Source organism: Anguilla rostrata, chromosome 5 (assembly GCF_018555375.3).
Source record: "Anguilla rostrata isolate EN2019 chromosome 5, ASM1855537v3, whole genome shotgun sequence".
Taxonomy (NCBI): domain Eukaryota; kingdom Metazoa; phylum Chordata; class Actinopteri; order Anguilliformes; family Anguillidae; genus Anguilla; species Anguilla rostrata.
This window is the reverse complement of record NC_057937.1, coordinates 49,328,558-49,346,420: the sequence shown is the minus strand read 5'-3', so window position 1 is coordinate 49,346,420 and position 17,863 is coordinate 49,328,558. Positions and strand designations below refer to the sequence as shown.

At 40.6% G+C, this 17,863-nt stretch overlaps 2 protein-coding genes across 5 annotated transcripts in view; both read right to left on the bottom strand.

Moving 5' to 3' along the window:
* The window catches only part of usp47 (ubiquitin specific peptidase 47), a 28,207-nt gene extending 20,184 nt beyond the window's left edge, over positions 1-8,023 (bottom strand). For 2 of the 3 annotated variants that reach the window (XM_064336841.1, XM_064336842.1), the window contains exon 1: positions 1,983-2,018. In XM_064336841.1, the coding sequence (XP_064192911.1) occupies positions 1,983-2,003 (21 nt within the window). In that variant the 5' untranslated portion in view covers positions 2,004-2,018. Of the gene's footprint in view, positions 1-1,982; positions 2,019-7,731 lie in introns of those variants that run through there. The other variant, XM_064336843.1, reaches the window with a different exon arrangement.
* Positions 8,024-9,632: 1,609 nt separating this feature from the next.
* Positions 9,633-17,863, bottom strand: part of LOC135255533 (synaptic vesicle membrane protein VAT-1 homolog-like) — a 37,889-nt gene continuing 29,658 nt past the window's right edge. For both annotated transcript variants that reach the window (XM_064336835.1, XM_064336836.1), the window contains exons 8-9: positions 14,564-14,647; positions 9,633-13,442 (exon numbers count right to left, since the gene is read on the bottom strand). In XM_064336835.1, coding sequence (XP_064192905.1) covers positions 13,344-13,442; positions 14,564-14,647 — 183 coding nt within the window. In that variant the 3' untranslated portion in view covers positions 9,633-13,343. The remainder of the gene's footprint in view (positions 13,443-14,563; positions 14,648-17,863) is intronic.

Below are 17,863 nucleotides of genomic sequence, written 5' to 3'. Positions count from 1 at the left end.
ACGGCGGATCCTGTTGCGCTAAGCTCTTTGAAGACACGGCTTAAAATAGCAAGCACCCGAAGGCCGGGAACAACAGCACGGAGAACACCTTGACATAAAACAGCACGGCATTCCCATAACTCACAGGCTCAACGGCAGCGCCATGTTGCTGTTTAATGAAAGGAGTTGCACTAGCCGACTCCCTTGAAAATAGCGAGGCACCAGTCCAGGTGATTTAATGATGTGTGTGCTTGTTAATGATAAGGGATAACGTTCATCTTTTTGTCCTTTTCCTTCGCTCTGTTTAACTGAAACCTGTTTTTGACGTCTCTTTCTCTGAAACAAGAGAGGTAACCAAAATCAAACGCATTAGATTGTGTGCGCTTGTCCACATCCTACGCAGCGGGCTACAGAATTTGCGGTAACCTAGTTTTAAAACCGTCATTAAAAAAAAGTGCAGATTAGCATAAACAGCAATAAGAAAACCAAAGCTGAGCATTGTCTCCATTTGTTTTTTCTAATTACAGAAAAAAACTGCACTGAAATTTTCAGGTTGAACAGAGATGGCAGCTGAACTGGCCCAATTTCCAAATCCTGTCAATAGAACTGGTCACTTCTGCTTTCCCTAATGGATACAGCCTATCAATGGTCTCACACTGATGGAGCACCATGACGACTGTTCCCTGTCCCAAGCTGAGCTCTAAATAACCTGATTAAATCTACAAAGGATCTGCAAGCACCGACCAGCTGGGCCAGGAGGTTCAACAACAACTGCAGCCACAGGCCCTCTGAACAGCACCATCATACCATGGCCCAGTGTGGTCCATTTCACTGTCTCAGTCCATTATAAACATAATAATAAAAAACAACATATACAACTTTAAAAGCACAGAAGCAATACTAATACTAAGAGAAAATAATAATGAATTTAAAAAAACGTTATAATAATGCTGTATTGGCTATATTGACACCATGCCCATTATGATTTGAAAGAGAGAATTCCATGTTGCACTGCACAGTATGCAGCCACTGTCATCATCATGACTGCATGGAGCAACATCTATCCAAGACATAACAGATAAATGACCAAATTATTTAGTTTAGTACAGGGTTAATGAGCGAACAGTACATGCAATGCTGGTTAGCTTGCTAATCTGCTAGCTAGCTGGTGGCTATATATGCATTTTGCATGCATAGTCTATATAGCATACCCATCCGTATATCATTCCATATTGTAGTTAGCATGTTTTGGTAAAGCCAACAAGAATTTCAATTCACTGGAGATGGGAATATCAGAAGGGGAAATGTTTTTTTAACCAATAAAAAGTTTCTGGCTCATGAGATGGTTTTTGTCCACTTAATTCACTCCTATCAAATGATACCACATGGCAAATTGAAAATACATTTGTTTTGTGGTTTAGTGTTCCTTCAAGGCTGTACAGGGCTTGTTTTCCGAGAATTATTTGTTTTTCTTTCCCTCAGTGAAGTCAGTAAGTGCTCTGAGGATATGTTTCACAAATGTTCTGCAATACAGAAACACAAGCACAGCTTTCGCCAGCAAAGTTGGCCAGCACAGGTTTAGAGTATTCTCATATCTTAGGGCACAGTTTCGCTCAGTTAAAACTGAAAATGCAATAGCCTGCTTTCTATTACAAAAGGTTTACAACTGCATTTTGGAATGCCATATGACTTACATGACATTTTACGTAACAACTGTATCTGGGTCACCAAAATGAAACGTTCAGAGTGGCTTAACAGTAAACCCTGCGTCCCAGAGTCTCAAACGAACGATGACAATTTCCATCAAGCCCGGTTATTTATAGACAGCTCACTGGAGGTGACTCCAGGACCAGGATGTAAATAATGCCCATGGGGGGGGGGGGGGGTGAATGCCAGCAGACTGCATCAGCCAGACTGACTGCATCACGCCGGTGCATCCGCACATGCGCGCGCAGGAGCATGCAAACACACACGCGCACACACAGCTCCACCCCTGGAGCTACCTGCGAGAACTTCTTCTTCATCTCCTCAAAAATACTTTGCCTGTAGCTCCAAAGCATACCCTGGTGACATGAAAAGGGGTTGAAAAAAAAACCATAAATATTTCATTGGTCAACATGGCGTAGGGAACATTTTCACCGCTGAGACGATGTGCCACAACACCCACGGGTCAACGCGTGTACGAAACAGACCAGATTTGAACTGCCATGTTTGCTCATGCCAATGCTCATTAAATTAAAAATAAAATCATCCGCGTTCAGGTATTCTTCACGCAGTGATGTCATCACTTACCTGGAACCTGGGCTGAGTGAATTCCACATTTTAACAGGACATCAGTCAGGGGTAAGAGGGAAAGAGGAATGATTATCAAACACACTGACGCACTGCGGAGCCAGTCACAAGATCTCCTTCAGCAGTTATAAGAGCACACGAGATCTTTCTCAGGCCCACTGTTTAACCTCTTGTTTCTCCAAACACTCGATGTGAGGACAAACAAACACTGTGTGGTCAGGCGGACCTCGCCAGCACGCACATGCCGCCGCTACATCTGTGAGAACTCGCCAACCCCAAAGTCTGACAGGTGGCTCTAAAGGGCCAACCAATGTCAACACATCAAAGTGTATTATCAGATTAGTGGTATTTTTAACTGGGATAATAACGCTGGGTGCTGACTCTACGCTGTGCGTTTTCTACGCTCCACAAACTTGCACAGAGCCTCAGGCAGAGAAAGTTCAACGCCTGGCTCGTAGCACAAAGTAGCAGCAAGGCTGGCCTGTCCATGGGTGGGCTCTCCCGACTGGTTTGCCTTCAGGCGTGTGCCAAGATTTCATTACAGCTACGAGTCCATCTGCAGTCAGCAATCTGAGAGGCCCAATGTATTAAAACATGACACACATTCCTAGGAATGCTTTTCATATTGGGTAACCTGACTATGACAGCTGGGTCTTCCGTACATAGTAAGAGAAAAAACTGGAAGAAAATACTCATATTTAAATTCAATTCTGGCTTCTGAAAATGGAGCCACAATGGATGCCTTGGCAGTTTGGCAGGTAAACAATGTGAAGAAGATAAATAATGGTGTATCTATAAAGCAGCATGTGTGTGGTCCATTTCTGCACTATGGGAAAGGGACATGAGGCCAACATGTTATCTTCCTCTCCTGTGTTCCTGAGCACACCTGCAGTATATGATACAGCCTCTCATTGTAAACATGACAAAAACAGGTGCAGGAAAGACAAAGAAAAACTTTGTCTTACAAAAATGAAATATGTAATTGGAGGGATAAGAGATTATTTATGTGAAATCATGTAGCCACAGAAAAATCTTCAAAATAGGCACTTTTCCAGTAAATCTATGCATTTAAACGTGTACTACATGTGTCCTGGAAGGCTGACAAAACTTGCAGACAGGTTTACAGCTGTGAAATAGCAGGCCTGGGCAAAGTTCAGCGAGAGGCCCGAAGCATTTACACCCGACTATAAAAGCCGGAGCGTCTGAAGCTCACGGGCTGCCGGCGAAAAGCAGCAGGGCTGCCAAAGAGAAGCTGGATTAAAAAACCAAATTCAACGAGGACCTGTTCCATGGCGGCTTTCGAGGACCCGGCCCCAGGTCTAATTACAGCTAGACAAAAATACCCCTATCTCCCCGTCGACTCACCCTGGAGAGTAAGACTTCTGTCATGCGTTTTAATTCCTGCTAGCAGGTGGACCTTTCTGCTTCACAGACTGAACCGAGCCGCTCAAGAGGTCCCCTGGACGCCCATTGCAAACAGGCCCAAGCTGCTCGTGTCTAAAAGGAAACTACAATCCCGTTTCCATGGCAATCTGTCATTTTTCACAGTATTAGAAAGTACTTGGGAAACGCACTGAAATGGAATGTGCCCTTAACATTACAATCAATGCTGTAAAGCTTCAAAGTCCAACCCTCAGCCAAATGTCTAGTGTTTTTGGAGAAGTTCAAGGAAATGCAATGGAATAAAGTATTAGACAGGTGTTAGGTCCTGAAGTATCAGTATCGTGTAAAGATAAGAAAAAAGACAAATATAATTCTGAAAACTTCAACTGGAAAGAAGCCGTTTTTAACCCAGCTGTATCCACAGAACAGCCTCCTAACAATTGCTCTCCCTTTTTTAATGTTCTAGTTCACGGTTGCATTTTATTCTACTGATGGACCCATTTGACTTCAAAAGCCTCACTACTATTTTTCCTAAAATGCGAAGTATGGGAGATATCATACATCTTGAGTTCAGATTTAGTCACCCACATCAAAACATGTAAGTCTCCTTTCCCCTTCCATTGCATAAACCAGATCAGTGCCAGCTTCCTCTAAACCCTCATCTGTGTGTTCATTTTTTCATATTTTGATTTTGTAATTGCAATTCTTGTGGTCTTAATCTCCACTAAGCTACTAGGCTACAGCTTGTTCAAAATTCCTCTCTAAAGCCAGGATCAAGCTTTGTATCTCCTGCATTTTACACCAGTACCATGAGCCCCAAGTCGTCATCAGAAGGGACTCAAGACGCTTCTGTTTACATGTAAAGTTTGTCGTGCAGCCCTATCTAATCTCAACTCACACAATATGCTCCAACTCACAAAAGCTGCCTCAATTCGATATCTTTCAGCTACCAAGTGCAAAATACATTACGCAATAGCAATAGGCTGGCATTTATTTTAAGTTGCATTGAACTGAAACGTATCTCAGAAACTTTATACTTTCTTTGTCTTGTTACATTTTTCTCCATGTAGCCTAAATCAAGAGCATTTGGGATTCAAAAAATGTATGAAAAGAACAGACTACGAGGCAGTGTGGTTAACTGCGAAAAAGTAAACATTTTTCCTCACTGTATGAGAAAAGAAGAAAAGTACTATGAAATTGTTCAGCTGAAGTGTGAAAAACAAAATCCTCTCTCAGGTTTTGTCAAGCGAGGTTTCTTCAGGTGAATGACACACAGGCACCTGAAACAGCCATTTCTCATTATCAGCACGGCCATTTGTGCTACTGAAGAATTTCAATTAATTACAGGCCACTGACCAGAAAAGGCAACAACCATTCACTGTTCACCTTTAATAAGCTAGCACAAGTATGAATTATGTAAAGTCCTACATTTTCTTTCACTTTATATTTCGTATATATATTTCATTTCCACTATGAAGAATGGTAAAATAGGGATAACACAGTTAAACAAATTGATTACTAAAAAAATATCGATTTGAATTTTGACAGACTAATCACCATAAAATAGCTGAAGACCCTATTCATTTTCCAAAACTGTGTCAATGCAGAAGGGCTACTGGCTGCTTTGGAGAGATGACTGAAACAGCATGACTCCTCCGTATGAATGCGGACCCTTTTCTGAACATAATTATTTGTTTGAATGTTTATTAATTTGAAACTTTTTTCAATTAAAAACAAGTTCAAAAGTGCTTCGTAGGTTGCTTCAGATTGCTTTTTTGTCACATTGCATATACTGAAGAAACAGATGTTTTCGTGAACACATTAAGCACATGCCTCCCATAGTGCAGCAACAGGGTCCTAGCATTTCTCTTACATTGCACTACTGTGAATAACATTTAAAAAATAGAGTGAAAGGAACATAAATGTTATCTATAACTTTCATTATCCAGTCATATTTTTTTTAAACTGAATCACATTGGGCATGCAAATGCTCCTTAATAAAATAATATATTCATAAAAAAATTTACTTGGGCAATATTTATTTCAAAACTACACAAATTATGTTTAATTTAAGTGGATATCGACAGGCATGGATATTGACTTGAGTGTGTTTATTTGGGTTTGCTGCAGCAAGGGTCTGCAGATGAGAACATGAAGGCAGCGGAACACTAAGCAGGAGCAGGGCGCATGGTCATGTGATCTGGGAAACCTAACTTATTAAAGTACTCGTGTAGCAGATTAGAAAAGCTCTTTACTTCCTCATATGCGCAAATTATACATTTTCAATGACCTAATTACTGCCTACCTTGACTTGAATGCTAGTCGCATCTACATAAATTGCCGTCAATTTAAACTGAATTAAAACAATCTTAATGTGGTGAACTGCTGATCTGTGAAGAGAAAACAAACTGTACACAATTTCTTAAGAGTGATGGTACTCGACACCTCTTCTCTGTGTTTCTAAAGTTGAGGACTTACAGTTTCCTTATGAACAACTCATAAAAATAGGCTTGAACCCTTAAAGTTTAACAGCAGGTGCGTAAGAGTGAAAAGGGGGACAGTTCGCCTTCCAAGTCTGGTGGAAAAGATTTAAATCAAATACACTGCAACTGCGTTGCAAAGAAAACACCCATGCAGAGCCAGAACAGGCCAGGGACACTTAAAATGCTGCCAATAAAAACACAGAATGAGAGAATGATTGTACCCATAATACACATACATCTGGGTAAATTTACAAGGATTTCATGTCTTGTGTTTTCAACAATTTAGAGCTAATGTAAAGTAACTTTTTTCCAAGCCTCAGAAGGGCTGTTTCAAATATGGACATGAAGGCTAAAATCAAAATGTAATTTACATACAATAGGTAAGTACTAGATACACCTGTAATTAGTCTAGCTATGCATTTAAAAAAATGTTTTTTAAAAAACAACGGGGTGTTAATGGAAACTGAAAGTAGTGACATTTAGTGAACAGAGAGACAATCTGCGACAAAAAATGTTTAAACCACTTCACTAAAAAAAGGACTTAAAATGCAATTTATGCTCGCTTCTATAACGACGTCGTTGTTTATACATTTCATCCATTTACTGCATCCGTTTCCGTTCAATCTTTACTCATTTGATTTCTACGGCGAGAGCGGGTCACTTAAGTCGAATTAATGGTGGTTTCCAATTAGCCATCTACCTAGTTAGTTAACAGAACGAGACTATACAGATAGCCTAGCTAACGTTAATTAACGTAAATGTATTTTTATAAAGTAAGCTAGCACTAGATAAACATGACAGCTAGGTAAGCAGCTAGCTAGGGATCATTTGACAGCACATCTTTGTGTCTTGTGACAGCTAGCTAGGCTTGCTAGCCCGCTATTGCTGTATTTCATAAATAAATAATTACATACAATAAAGTCTGCTAGCTAAGACCCCAGTCCTTCCCACAGTAGCTAGCATTGTTTAAACTCTTCAAATCTATAAAATGCACTTTCACGTGTTAGTGAATCGGTGATGGCAAAGTCATGATCGGATCACAAAGGCCGCAATATTAGCTAAAGCTTCTGAACTGGCTAACGTTAGCCAACGTAGATAGAAGGCTAACGTTACTAGCGACATTGGCTACTATTCAAAACAGTGTTGACATATCGGCAAACCAGTTAGCTAGCAAGTTATCTAATCGTTTAACCTAAAACATGGATACCATGTAATATGTGTAGTTAGCGTGTAATAGAAACACTGAGCTAATTAGCTAATTTACACGGTTAACTGCTGTTTAACTTTCGTTTTCTTTTGATTTAAACCAATGCTATTGATTTCTTACAAAAAGTTGCTAGCCAGATAGCCTTCTAGCTAGGCTAGCAGCTGCACCTTATCAAGTCGGGGAAGGTATCTAACTGTTTGCTAGCTAGCTTGTAGTAAAAAGAGCTCAATATATAACGTAGCTCGTAGATAGATGTTGTTTTGCACTTTGCCACAACGCCATTACTGCCTCCCGGCCTAAACCAAGTTGTTTATGTCATCATAGAGAAGCGGATAAGGGCCCGTCGGTGCCAAACCCGGTCTCTCTGTGCGTTTGTGATAATCTCACCTCTTTGGGTACGAGCTGCTTTTCCTCGCTGGGCACCATTTCCATTTGTGCGACAGTTTAAACGGACATCTACCCGAGCTCGGATGTCAACGGGAAAGGTTTAAGGCGCTGTACACAAACATTGTTTGTGTTTTTTCAATCCAAAATGACAAAGACTAAACAAATAAAAACTTGGAATCAAAGTAATCGCAGACAGCTAGCAAGCTAGCTACTTTCTTTTCTGTAATACCACCTAAGCACAAACAGCAATCAATGGAAAAAATGGCTGTCTCTCAGTTTCGCGAGAGTTCAGTCAGACTGCAACGTCACTTCCTAGGCATCTTTAACGTCCTTATGGGATGTAAATACTAACCTCTAATAACCTCGATAACACTGTTTGTGGCAATGTGTATAGACAAGTGTGTATGCAGGTCTTTTGGGCGACTAGATAATGGGTGTGTGTGCCATTATTGGAATCTTGTGCCCCCTCCAACTATTTCTGCTTGTGTTCACAAGTGTCACAATTAAAGTTACCCATAAAAATAAATTTTTTAAAATGTGGAAAATGGCACTGTTTGCATGTTAACTTGCACATACATTGCAGGGATTATGAGCTTGATTAACTCAATGAATGATGGCAAAGTTTGTGATTTTAGTTAGCCTGTAAGTACACTGGTTTCAAGTACATGGTAACCAAGGACATTAAAAGACTTGTACACAAGTGTGTTTATCTGTGTATGGGCTATGTTGCAAAATCACACGGTGCCACTCATGTCCCCAGTGTTCTGGTATGGAATTTTACATCAGAATTTTACACCAGACCATGGGGCAATCACTAGATGAAAACCCGATATTTGAACAGCACAAGCCAGGTGGTAGCTCCTGTTGTTTGTATGACTTCACAGTAAATGCATACAGTTCAACTGCAAGCTGACTTGCATCAGGGAAATTCTTCACTTAACTTTAGACCTTATCCAGTGATGTTCTGTAATAGGCTTTGCTTTTGCAAAGGAAAGGCTACCCCCTGCTGGTAACAAATGGGTTGAGTTTCTGAGTCTTATACTATTGTTGCACAATCCCAGTCCCTGCTCAAAGAGATTATTCTCTCAACAAAAACGTGTTCCAAAAATTACATTATTTTGACCCTGCACTGAAAAACAAAAGTGGTGTAAAACACTGAGATTTTGTAGGGAAGCACAGTAGCAGTTCACGATCAGCACAAAGATGCAGCATTGTGGTTTATCATCCTTGTGTACTCCATGTCTTTATGGAAGTATGGAAGGCAAAGGTATTTTAATAATGTTAAGACAAAGAGTATGTTCCAGAAAGAGTACCAGTGTTCCCCTCCTGCTTACCATGCATGCCCAAATCCATTTATTCTCAAGACTAACATGAATGAACTGTTAACTCCTCCAGTTGTTTTATGTGCTGCAGTACCCAGGGCAGTTCTGGGAAATTCTGAAAGGGCTGAAAAACCTGAAAGGACTGTTAAGATCACCAGTGCAATTAGACTGAATTCATAATTTCCTATGAGAGCTCTGCAGCAGCTGGCAACATGATCAAGCACATGAAAACAATGTGCCCCATTGACCAACCAGACGACACTGTCATCGTAAGTGATTGCCACAGAGTGCGTATGTGTGTGTGTGTGAAAGATTATTATTATTATTATTATTATTATTGTTATTATTATTATTATTATTATTATGGGTGACATAGCTCAGGAGGTAAGAGCGGTTGTCTGGCAGTCGGAGGGTTGCTCTGGTGAATGCGAGGCATCAATTGTAAAGCACTTTGGATAAATGCAGTCCATTTACCAATAATAATATTATTATTATCACTACTACTTCTACTAGCAACAACAACAATAATAGTCTTAAGCATTGTTTTTTTTTTAAAAAAAACATCACAATACCTTCCAAGAATGCTCTGCTGCTGACTTTATTCATGGAAACATGACTGGGATTGTTTGCACAAAATAACAATAGCACTAAGACCAACAAATACAGTTAAACAACATATCTGCCTGTAACCCGGGCTGAGCTGACAAACACATCTATGCACGGGTTTTACTCATATTTCTTTAAGGCAAATTGAAAAGTCACTATCATATTGAACTCACAAAATACACTGTAGGTCAGTCTAGACTGCAGACAGAGACATACTGAGGACAGGCAAAGAGATTCAAACGCACATCTTCTGAAATTTCTCTGAGGTCACGCTGATTGATTTTGAAAGATGATACAGTGCTGAAGCGCGATGTTCAAATACATAAAATGCAACATAGTTTCCCATACAGTGTTTCCCATAGGGTGTAATGGACCATAAACATCTGTGTTTTTTTAACTCACCACGTAGAGCTATACATTACAGGTAGAATCCAGAAAGCCTTCACAGAAAATGCAAATGATTGCAATTTTTTGTATTTCACATGTTGAAGAAAGACATTTTTTTGAGCAATTCAGTGGCAGAAATAATGCATGGTAAATGGCTGATGAAAAACATGCTCATTTGATCTATTCATATGTTAAAATGGCACTGAACCTGGTTGAGATTACATAAACGATTGATGATTGAAGAGTTTGGTAAGTAATTGCTTTAAGTAACGTTCAACAAATGATTATCAGCATAGCTATGTGAAATATGACATAATGACTGCCATTGCTGCTATAAATACTCATAAGTTGCAGTCTTGTTACCTGGGCATACTATCTTTCTGTGGCCATCAGTTCTTGCTTAGCAATTTGCTGATCCATTCATCTTTACATAATCTGCATGGGCACATCAATTATTACATGTATATCATATACTGTACACAACCATCATTCAAAATAGTAGAAAGACCAGCAAATCACTGTGGAGTGACTCACGCCAAAGAATAAATTGAAAGCTAAACATTTAGCTCCTTTAAATCACAATTGCATACACAATATTACTGGGGGGAAAAAATCTGCTTATCACTTGCAGAAAGACTGTGGAGCTGCTTTTATGTATTGATTATTTTTAAATGTGACAAAAATAATGACTGCGGTGGAATACAGTGACATTTAACACAGTGATTCATAGATGTAGAGATGCTTATATAGATATGAGATTTCAGTAAAGCTGAAACATATATGCACAGTGTGAAAGACTGTATTATTTGATTTGGCCTAAATAAAAAAATATATTTCTCAAGGACAGGTCCAGAGTCACACACTGTATCCTGGAAAGCAAAGCCTTTATGTGGATTCAAAGTGCTTTGATGTGACACAGAAACGTTTAAAACCCAGTATGTTATTGTCCACTGACGAGGCAGCAAACTGCCATGAAGTGAATGAGCTGCTGTGAACATTTTTGCAGACACCTTTATTTCTACCTGCATAAAACACCGGGGGGTCATTTTCCTTGGATAGGGAGTGCATACAAACACTGTAATAGTTTGGCATATCCAGAACAGTTAACTTGCAATAACAGCTGTTGGGTGAAATCTGAGCCCTATTAACACAGGACTAGTTTTACCCCAGGACGTCCTGTAATGTCCACATCCATAATTCTTACAGGCCGGGAGAGTAAAAATTTCAGCCCGAATTATCTACCTTATCTAAGGACCTTTTCCAAGGTCCATAGATAATACTACTCCTGTATGAATAGACATCTGTAAATGCAATTTGTTCATTTAAATTTTGGTGCTATTTCCCTTGTTGGGAACATGGAGGCGGTTGTGAAGACTGCTGGACAGATATGACTCTTTTTTAATTCCATACACTCAACCATCCCAACATGGGGTTTAAGGGAGTAAAAAAATCTAAGCTCACAGAAGAGGAAAATCTTGCAAATACATGTATTGCACATGTAGCTGCACTAGGTAATAAGACTCGCTATATAGTGTATAGGAATCTCCATTAGAAATGAATGGGAACGTTATGTCCACAAAGTAGGAATTCCTGATAAATCAGGGAAAATCACATAGCTGCCATCTACATTATATGATAGTACATGCCATTCACATCCGGGATGTGGTCAGTGGAGTGAAAAACTGACCACATCCTGGATGTGAATGGGAAAAGCAGCGAAAAACAGAGATTCTTATATCCCATATGAATGCTACACTGCAATTACCCAAATAATTAGTCAAATTAGATTACAGGACCTCCAGTAAAACATATCCCATATGAATAGGGCTTAGCTCTGTTTGAGTACTCATGCAAAAAGGACACTGGGCCATTACGCATTAAGCCTATAAATCACTACCTGGCTTCTCTTATTTTATCATCTGTTTTCTGTCATTTAAATAACTTGTAAATTGGCATCATATTTATTAATGAATATCCCAAATTGTCGGATTTCAATCACACATAGATTGATACACCTTTACTGCAATGGTAAGATCTGGTTTCCTCAGAGTCGATGTCAGCGTATTTGGACAAGGCCTCATTATACAGCACAGCCGATGTTGAGACTGCAGACACAATCAAATATGCTTAACTGAGCCTCTTGCCCAGTCAGTTGATCAATATCTGAATCTGACCCTGACTGCCTCCTGCCCACAGTCACTTGCTTGCATCTGATACAATACACAGGCACTAGCGGGCATGACTACAGTAACAGATGTGCAGAAGAAAGAGAAACAAAGAATGCAGCCCACACAGACCTCCCACCAATAGCCACATTAAACCTCCGTTCTGCTTTTCCTTCCTTTTCTCAGGTTTTCCTATACAGAGGATAGGCCATAGGTTGCTTGGTGTGTTAGCACTGGGAGTCACTGAAGCAAACTACACAGACCTCTTCCTTCTATCGTCTCCCTTGGCAACGGCGGTAATCCTGTACGGATTCAGTCTGCGGCAAGGTTGGCGAGTGGCCTCACTCTGTGTGTATGAAAAATGCTGTAATTACTGCAGAACTGTGCCGCAGACGTCTGGCACAAAGGCATGGTGCGGCCCTTCAGTGCCCACTGAAAATGAAATTACTCTGGGAGACGGAAACAGGCACACTACTAGCCCGCTCCCGCAGCACTAGTGTAACATGAAGGGAGAGCAGTGAATTCAGATGATCATTTGATGCAGTCGCAGCCACAGGGCTGGTAGAATTACACAGGGCCCCGGACCACTGGCTACATCCCTGCAATGAATCGCTCGCTTCAGCCCGAGAGCAAACTGAGAGACCTGCACAGCAGGACTGAAACAGACGAATGTGTCTCCTTTCATCTCGCAAGGATGACAACAATGCACAGCAGCTCCCTCTGACAGCCACTCACAGACCCACTCAAACGCTCATGTGCCCCTTCTCTTTTCTCTCTCACTTCATTACGTTCTTTCACAAATTTGCTCGCTCACTCACTTGCCAGCTCAAGGGTGAAAGGTTGTAAACAAGACAAAGCATCTGGTGACAACAATTTGGCAACACAAACTGTAACATATTCTTAATATTGCAAACACCGGGGAATTGGAAATGGCATCGCAGTGCCACTCTGCAACACAAGCCACAGAATGACGACAAATACTCACGCGCTCACACACACGCTCACACACACATGCTACTAAAGTGTTTCTTCGCGGTGCACAGGGCAGGTCTTGGGACAGTCCCCCGGAACTGCCCACCCCTCCCCCGAGGCCCCTTCCACCCCACGGCCGGGACGATGCAGACGGCAGTCGCTACGGGATGAAGGGCGTGCGCTCCTTGTTGTCGCTGTCACCTTCTTGTTCCTCCTCTTCCTCGCCTGCCTCGCTCGTCTCCGTGCTGTCATTGGCCATCTAGAACGGGAAACAGGCTCATCAGACTCGTGCCCTGCCTTAAGCTTGGATAAGGACAGCAACACACATCCACGTTCCTTGACTCACACTCACACACATTTACTGTACACATCTCTATACACATCAGTATAACAACTATCTGCCACTCAGGAAGGCTGTGGTAAAATTAATTATATTTATCCACAGTAGGTCACTATCACAGCTAATTTTGATTGGCCTTATGAAGACAAATAAACATTTAAACCAGGATAAAAAAACTGTAATTTAAAATTTTATGTGAGGTTCATGGCAATTTATTCAGCAGATTATATATTTATGAATTAAACTAATGGATGTGCTTAGCTACAAAAGCATTTTAAAGGAATTAATGCATATTTAATTTCTTTAAATTGCACTTGGATATCTAATATAGTGTACAAAAGAGCAGTAAATATTTAGTGGGCTGTAGAAGCAGTAGCTGCCTACACACACTTTGGAAAATGCTTTGAGACACACTTCCATTGACTACTGTAGGCTTCACTAGAAAATGGCCTCCATGGAAACCATGGGAGGACTTATAGTTCAAAACAACCAGGCGCTGCTTCTGCAGCGCATCCAGATCCAAATGACATATCCACACCTTCATTACATTTTGACTTAATTAGTCAAAATAATTACTCCCGCCCCTTTACCTGAGCTCCTAAAAAAACCAGGGAACCTTTTTTAGGGCCAGGTTGAGGCATCTGAATCGATATTAATTGATGATCAAGATCATTAACTAAATACAAATTCAGAAATTCAAGAAAAGGTCACAGCAGCAGTACTACCCCCCATTCACTGGACAGATATATTAGATACTGGAAAAAAACACCCAATAAACTTGCTAACTCAAGTACAACACTTCTCCAGTACTTTCTTAAGACAATATGAATTACTGGAACCAAAAGTTCCAATGATTTAAAAAAAGTACACTTATGGAAAAGAGTGTGAAATATTGAAGCAATGATTCGTAAAAAATATCACAATGGTGAAGGATCATATCCTCTTATTTACAACCACAATGTACTGTCGCACCGAAACTACAAATAAATAAAAATATGAGTACAAAAGGCTGTAAGTCTGAAGGAATCAGATTCACCTACCAAGGGAGTCGGGGACTTCTCTACATCCAGGATGAGTTTTCCAATGTTTCCACGGTCATGAATTCTCTGCATAGCTTCTTTCACCTGTGAGAACAACACCTCTGTGAGCAGTACTCATTAACACCCTCACTAACATCACTACACTGTATGTGCAACACAAGAAATGACATGAGTAACACTGTGCACTGAACTGCCACTCTGAAGATGATCTTTTCTAATTTTACATATGCTGACAGTGTTGGCATTTATACAAAATTTAAATAATAGACAGTTCTCTGCTGGACTTCAGGAACCAATGAAGAGCTCAACATTTGCTTGTGTGTAGTTAGGGCCAAAATAATAACACCATCTCCATCACCATTATTTACCAACCCAGAGACTGTGACTGCATGAAATGACCATTATTATTATTATTATTATTATTACTACTACTACTACTCCAGCAAGCTCTCCATTTCATATGGTATTGAAAATGACATACAGTAGAACAGTTGTAGTTGTGATTGCATTACAGAATATTGCCCAGTAGGTGGCAATGGCAGTGGAAACAAATAACTTGTGAATCAATATCCAATGGGCAGTTAGTGCACAGTGGTGGCATTACCATCAAATGCACAACACAGCTAGGATATAGATCATGAGCACCTCTGGACAATCTTACAAATTCATTTCATTTTCACAGAGCTCGATAAGGTCAAGGATAACAACCTAAACATCTGGAAGGCAGTAAAGCAACAATTTGGTTCTCATCTTCAAAATTCAATTCAATTCAATTCAAGGCAAATGGAGTTTACATTTTGTCCACACATCTCATATTGCAGACCACACAGGGATAATGGCTATAGTACAGAAGACATAATATGGCAAATGTGTTTATAAGAAGGAGAATTCTCAGACTGCCTGGTTTCCTGGGAGTGCATTGATTTTTTTTACCCTATTCTCCTACCCCCCCCTAGGACAATTTTATGGTTGAGAAACAGATGCAATCATAAAAATATATGTCATAAATTGCCTCGCATCATTGTCTCCAATGCACCCATACAAACATCATTCTGGTCCATAATACAACTATCTCTCTGTCCCTTGGGTAAAATAAAAGACTGGTCAAAAGAAAATTCAGAGAAGACTTTTGGCAGCCACAGTCCCACGTGCTAGATTGCTCTGCTGTTGACCTTGCTATCTGTCTCATTTCTTCTTTCCTTTTGCCTTGCATTCTTCCATCCCGATGACCTTTTATTCTTGGTCCTTGTGATCTGTTTTCACCACACATGGATGATTCCATGTGAGGGTGAGAAAGTCCGATTAATTTTGTTTTCTTGCAATGTGACGATTCCTGTGCATGTCATGTGAAATAAATCTCGTCATTCCCTTCAGGCATTCACCCATTTTTCAAATGTCAAAGTACTTTAGCCTCATTTGGTCTGCTGTGTATTGCTGGGTCAGTCCATACATGGGTAGTGATACGATGCAATTAGTGTGTTGCACGTGATCGCTTACGGGCCTGTTGCGCGGTTTTAACAACAAACCCTTACTGTGATGCTTGTGCAAAACTGGTATGATTTAACAGATGTACACAGGTAAGATGCAACTTGGGCAGACAGATTACTGTCCCAGCACCTTTCAAGTATTCACACCCACTGTTAGAACTGAGACCAGAACTACAGTTTCATTTGGAACAGAATCTGGTGGATCATATGCTCAATGAACTAGTGAGGTTGTTAGAAAATGTCTGCTTCTTCAGGCGCAGAAATCTTCAAGTGTTATCCTCCTCTTTCTCTCGACTGCCTTAGCATTTAATTTCTGTTTGGCAACAACCATCAACTCCACAGGTACAATCAAGGGAAATGTCTCGCCACTACTCATCATGACATAGCACAAATGCCCAAAGCCCTGAGCCAACAGTCTCATCACTTAGCTGGATGTATGATTTGGCACAGTCTCAGAGCAATTATATTCTGTTGAATAAGTCCGCCATACATTGACTTAGAGCAGTTAGGTATAGTTGCATATATTAAGCATTCAGTTATTTTGAGCTGACCAGAGAAACTATGTCTGCCAAACAGTGATGTAATTTATCGCAATAGCGGTTCTCTCAAACAGGCTGGCTTTCTAACTGTGCAATTTCAGCTGCACACAAACATCAGCTGAACACCCAAGTACGAGTTGCAGACATAGAGTGCAAGCATTCAAACACTCTGCTCTTTCTAAACACAGTCAAGATTGCTACTGAATTCAGTCACCAGCTAGGGAAAGGGTTTTACACTTATTGCAGTTAGAATATTTTTTTTGTTCTCTTAAGGAAAAACTATTTTATATTCAGGTCCAGGAGCCAGAGGGGACTGGTTATGACCGAGGGTAAATGCAATCAGAAAGCCTCTGGAGGCCTTACACATCTGTGTGCTCCAAGGTGTGTAAATTGCTTATCTCGCATGGCTCAGAGGATGTTTTGTGGGCCTGCAACAAAGAGCGGCACTGCCGTCACCCAGACAGCTGCACGAAATCATATGCGCTCAGAAAAGCCAGTTGACGCAAGTGAGAGCCAGAGGCTCGCATGCAATATTAGCAGAAACACACGGGGGAGGATGCTACCGGAGCTGCCTTTGTTCAGGCACTAATGGAGTGTGACTCACAGCTAACGCTCCTGGATTCAAGTGCAAAAGCTGCTGTCCATTCTCTCGAGCAGGTGAGAAAGCTCCCTTCTTGATAAAGGTGCGTGAGTAGACCAGCTAATGTATTTGGCTGCATGTGAAACAATCTGTAAATGCGCGACAAGGCAGAATGAGGGGCAGGGTTAAGTACCCAGACTGCAGGTACAACAGGGGTACTGTAAAGGACCATTTAATGACAGCAGGTATTTTACCTCAATTGCTTAAGCTACACATGGGCTATAGAAATGAACTGCTGAAAGACATGAAAGGGTAATTCAGGGGGAAAAATTTCTCCTTTTTAATATTGACCTCTCAGATCTTTCTGATATTTGATACCCATAATGTAGCCCTGGGGTAATGACTTTTGTTATACTTTTGAGAAAAAAATAACACAAACCATTATTATGAAAATTAGGAACAATGAATTAATTGAGCAAGTTGCATGGGCACAGTCAGTGGCGCAGGGCATGGGCACACCGGGTGTGGCTACTGAATTTAGGTATTTTCGTGACCAGAGGTGGGGTGCACAGGTGAAAACTGGGCTGGACTAGATTGAATAAATGATCAATGTGTATGTTGCAGCTGGATTCAATCATAGCCAATCAAATTACCGGGTTTTAATTCCTTTTAAGAGCTGTACGTTTTGCACCCA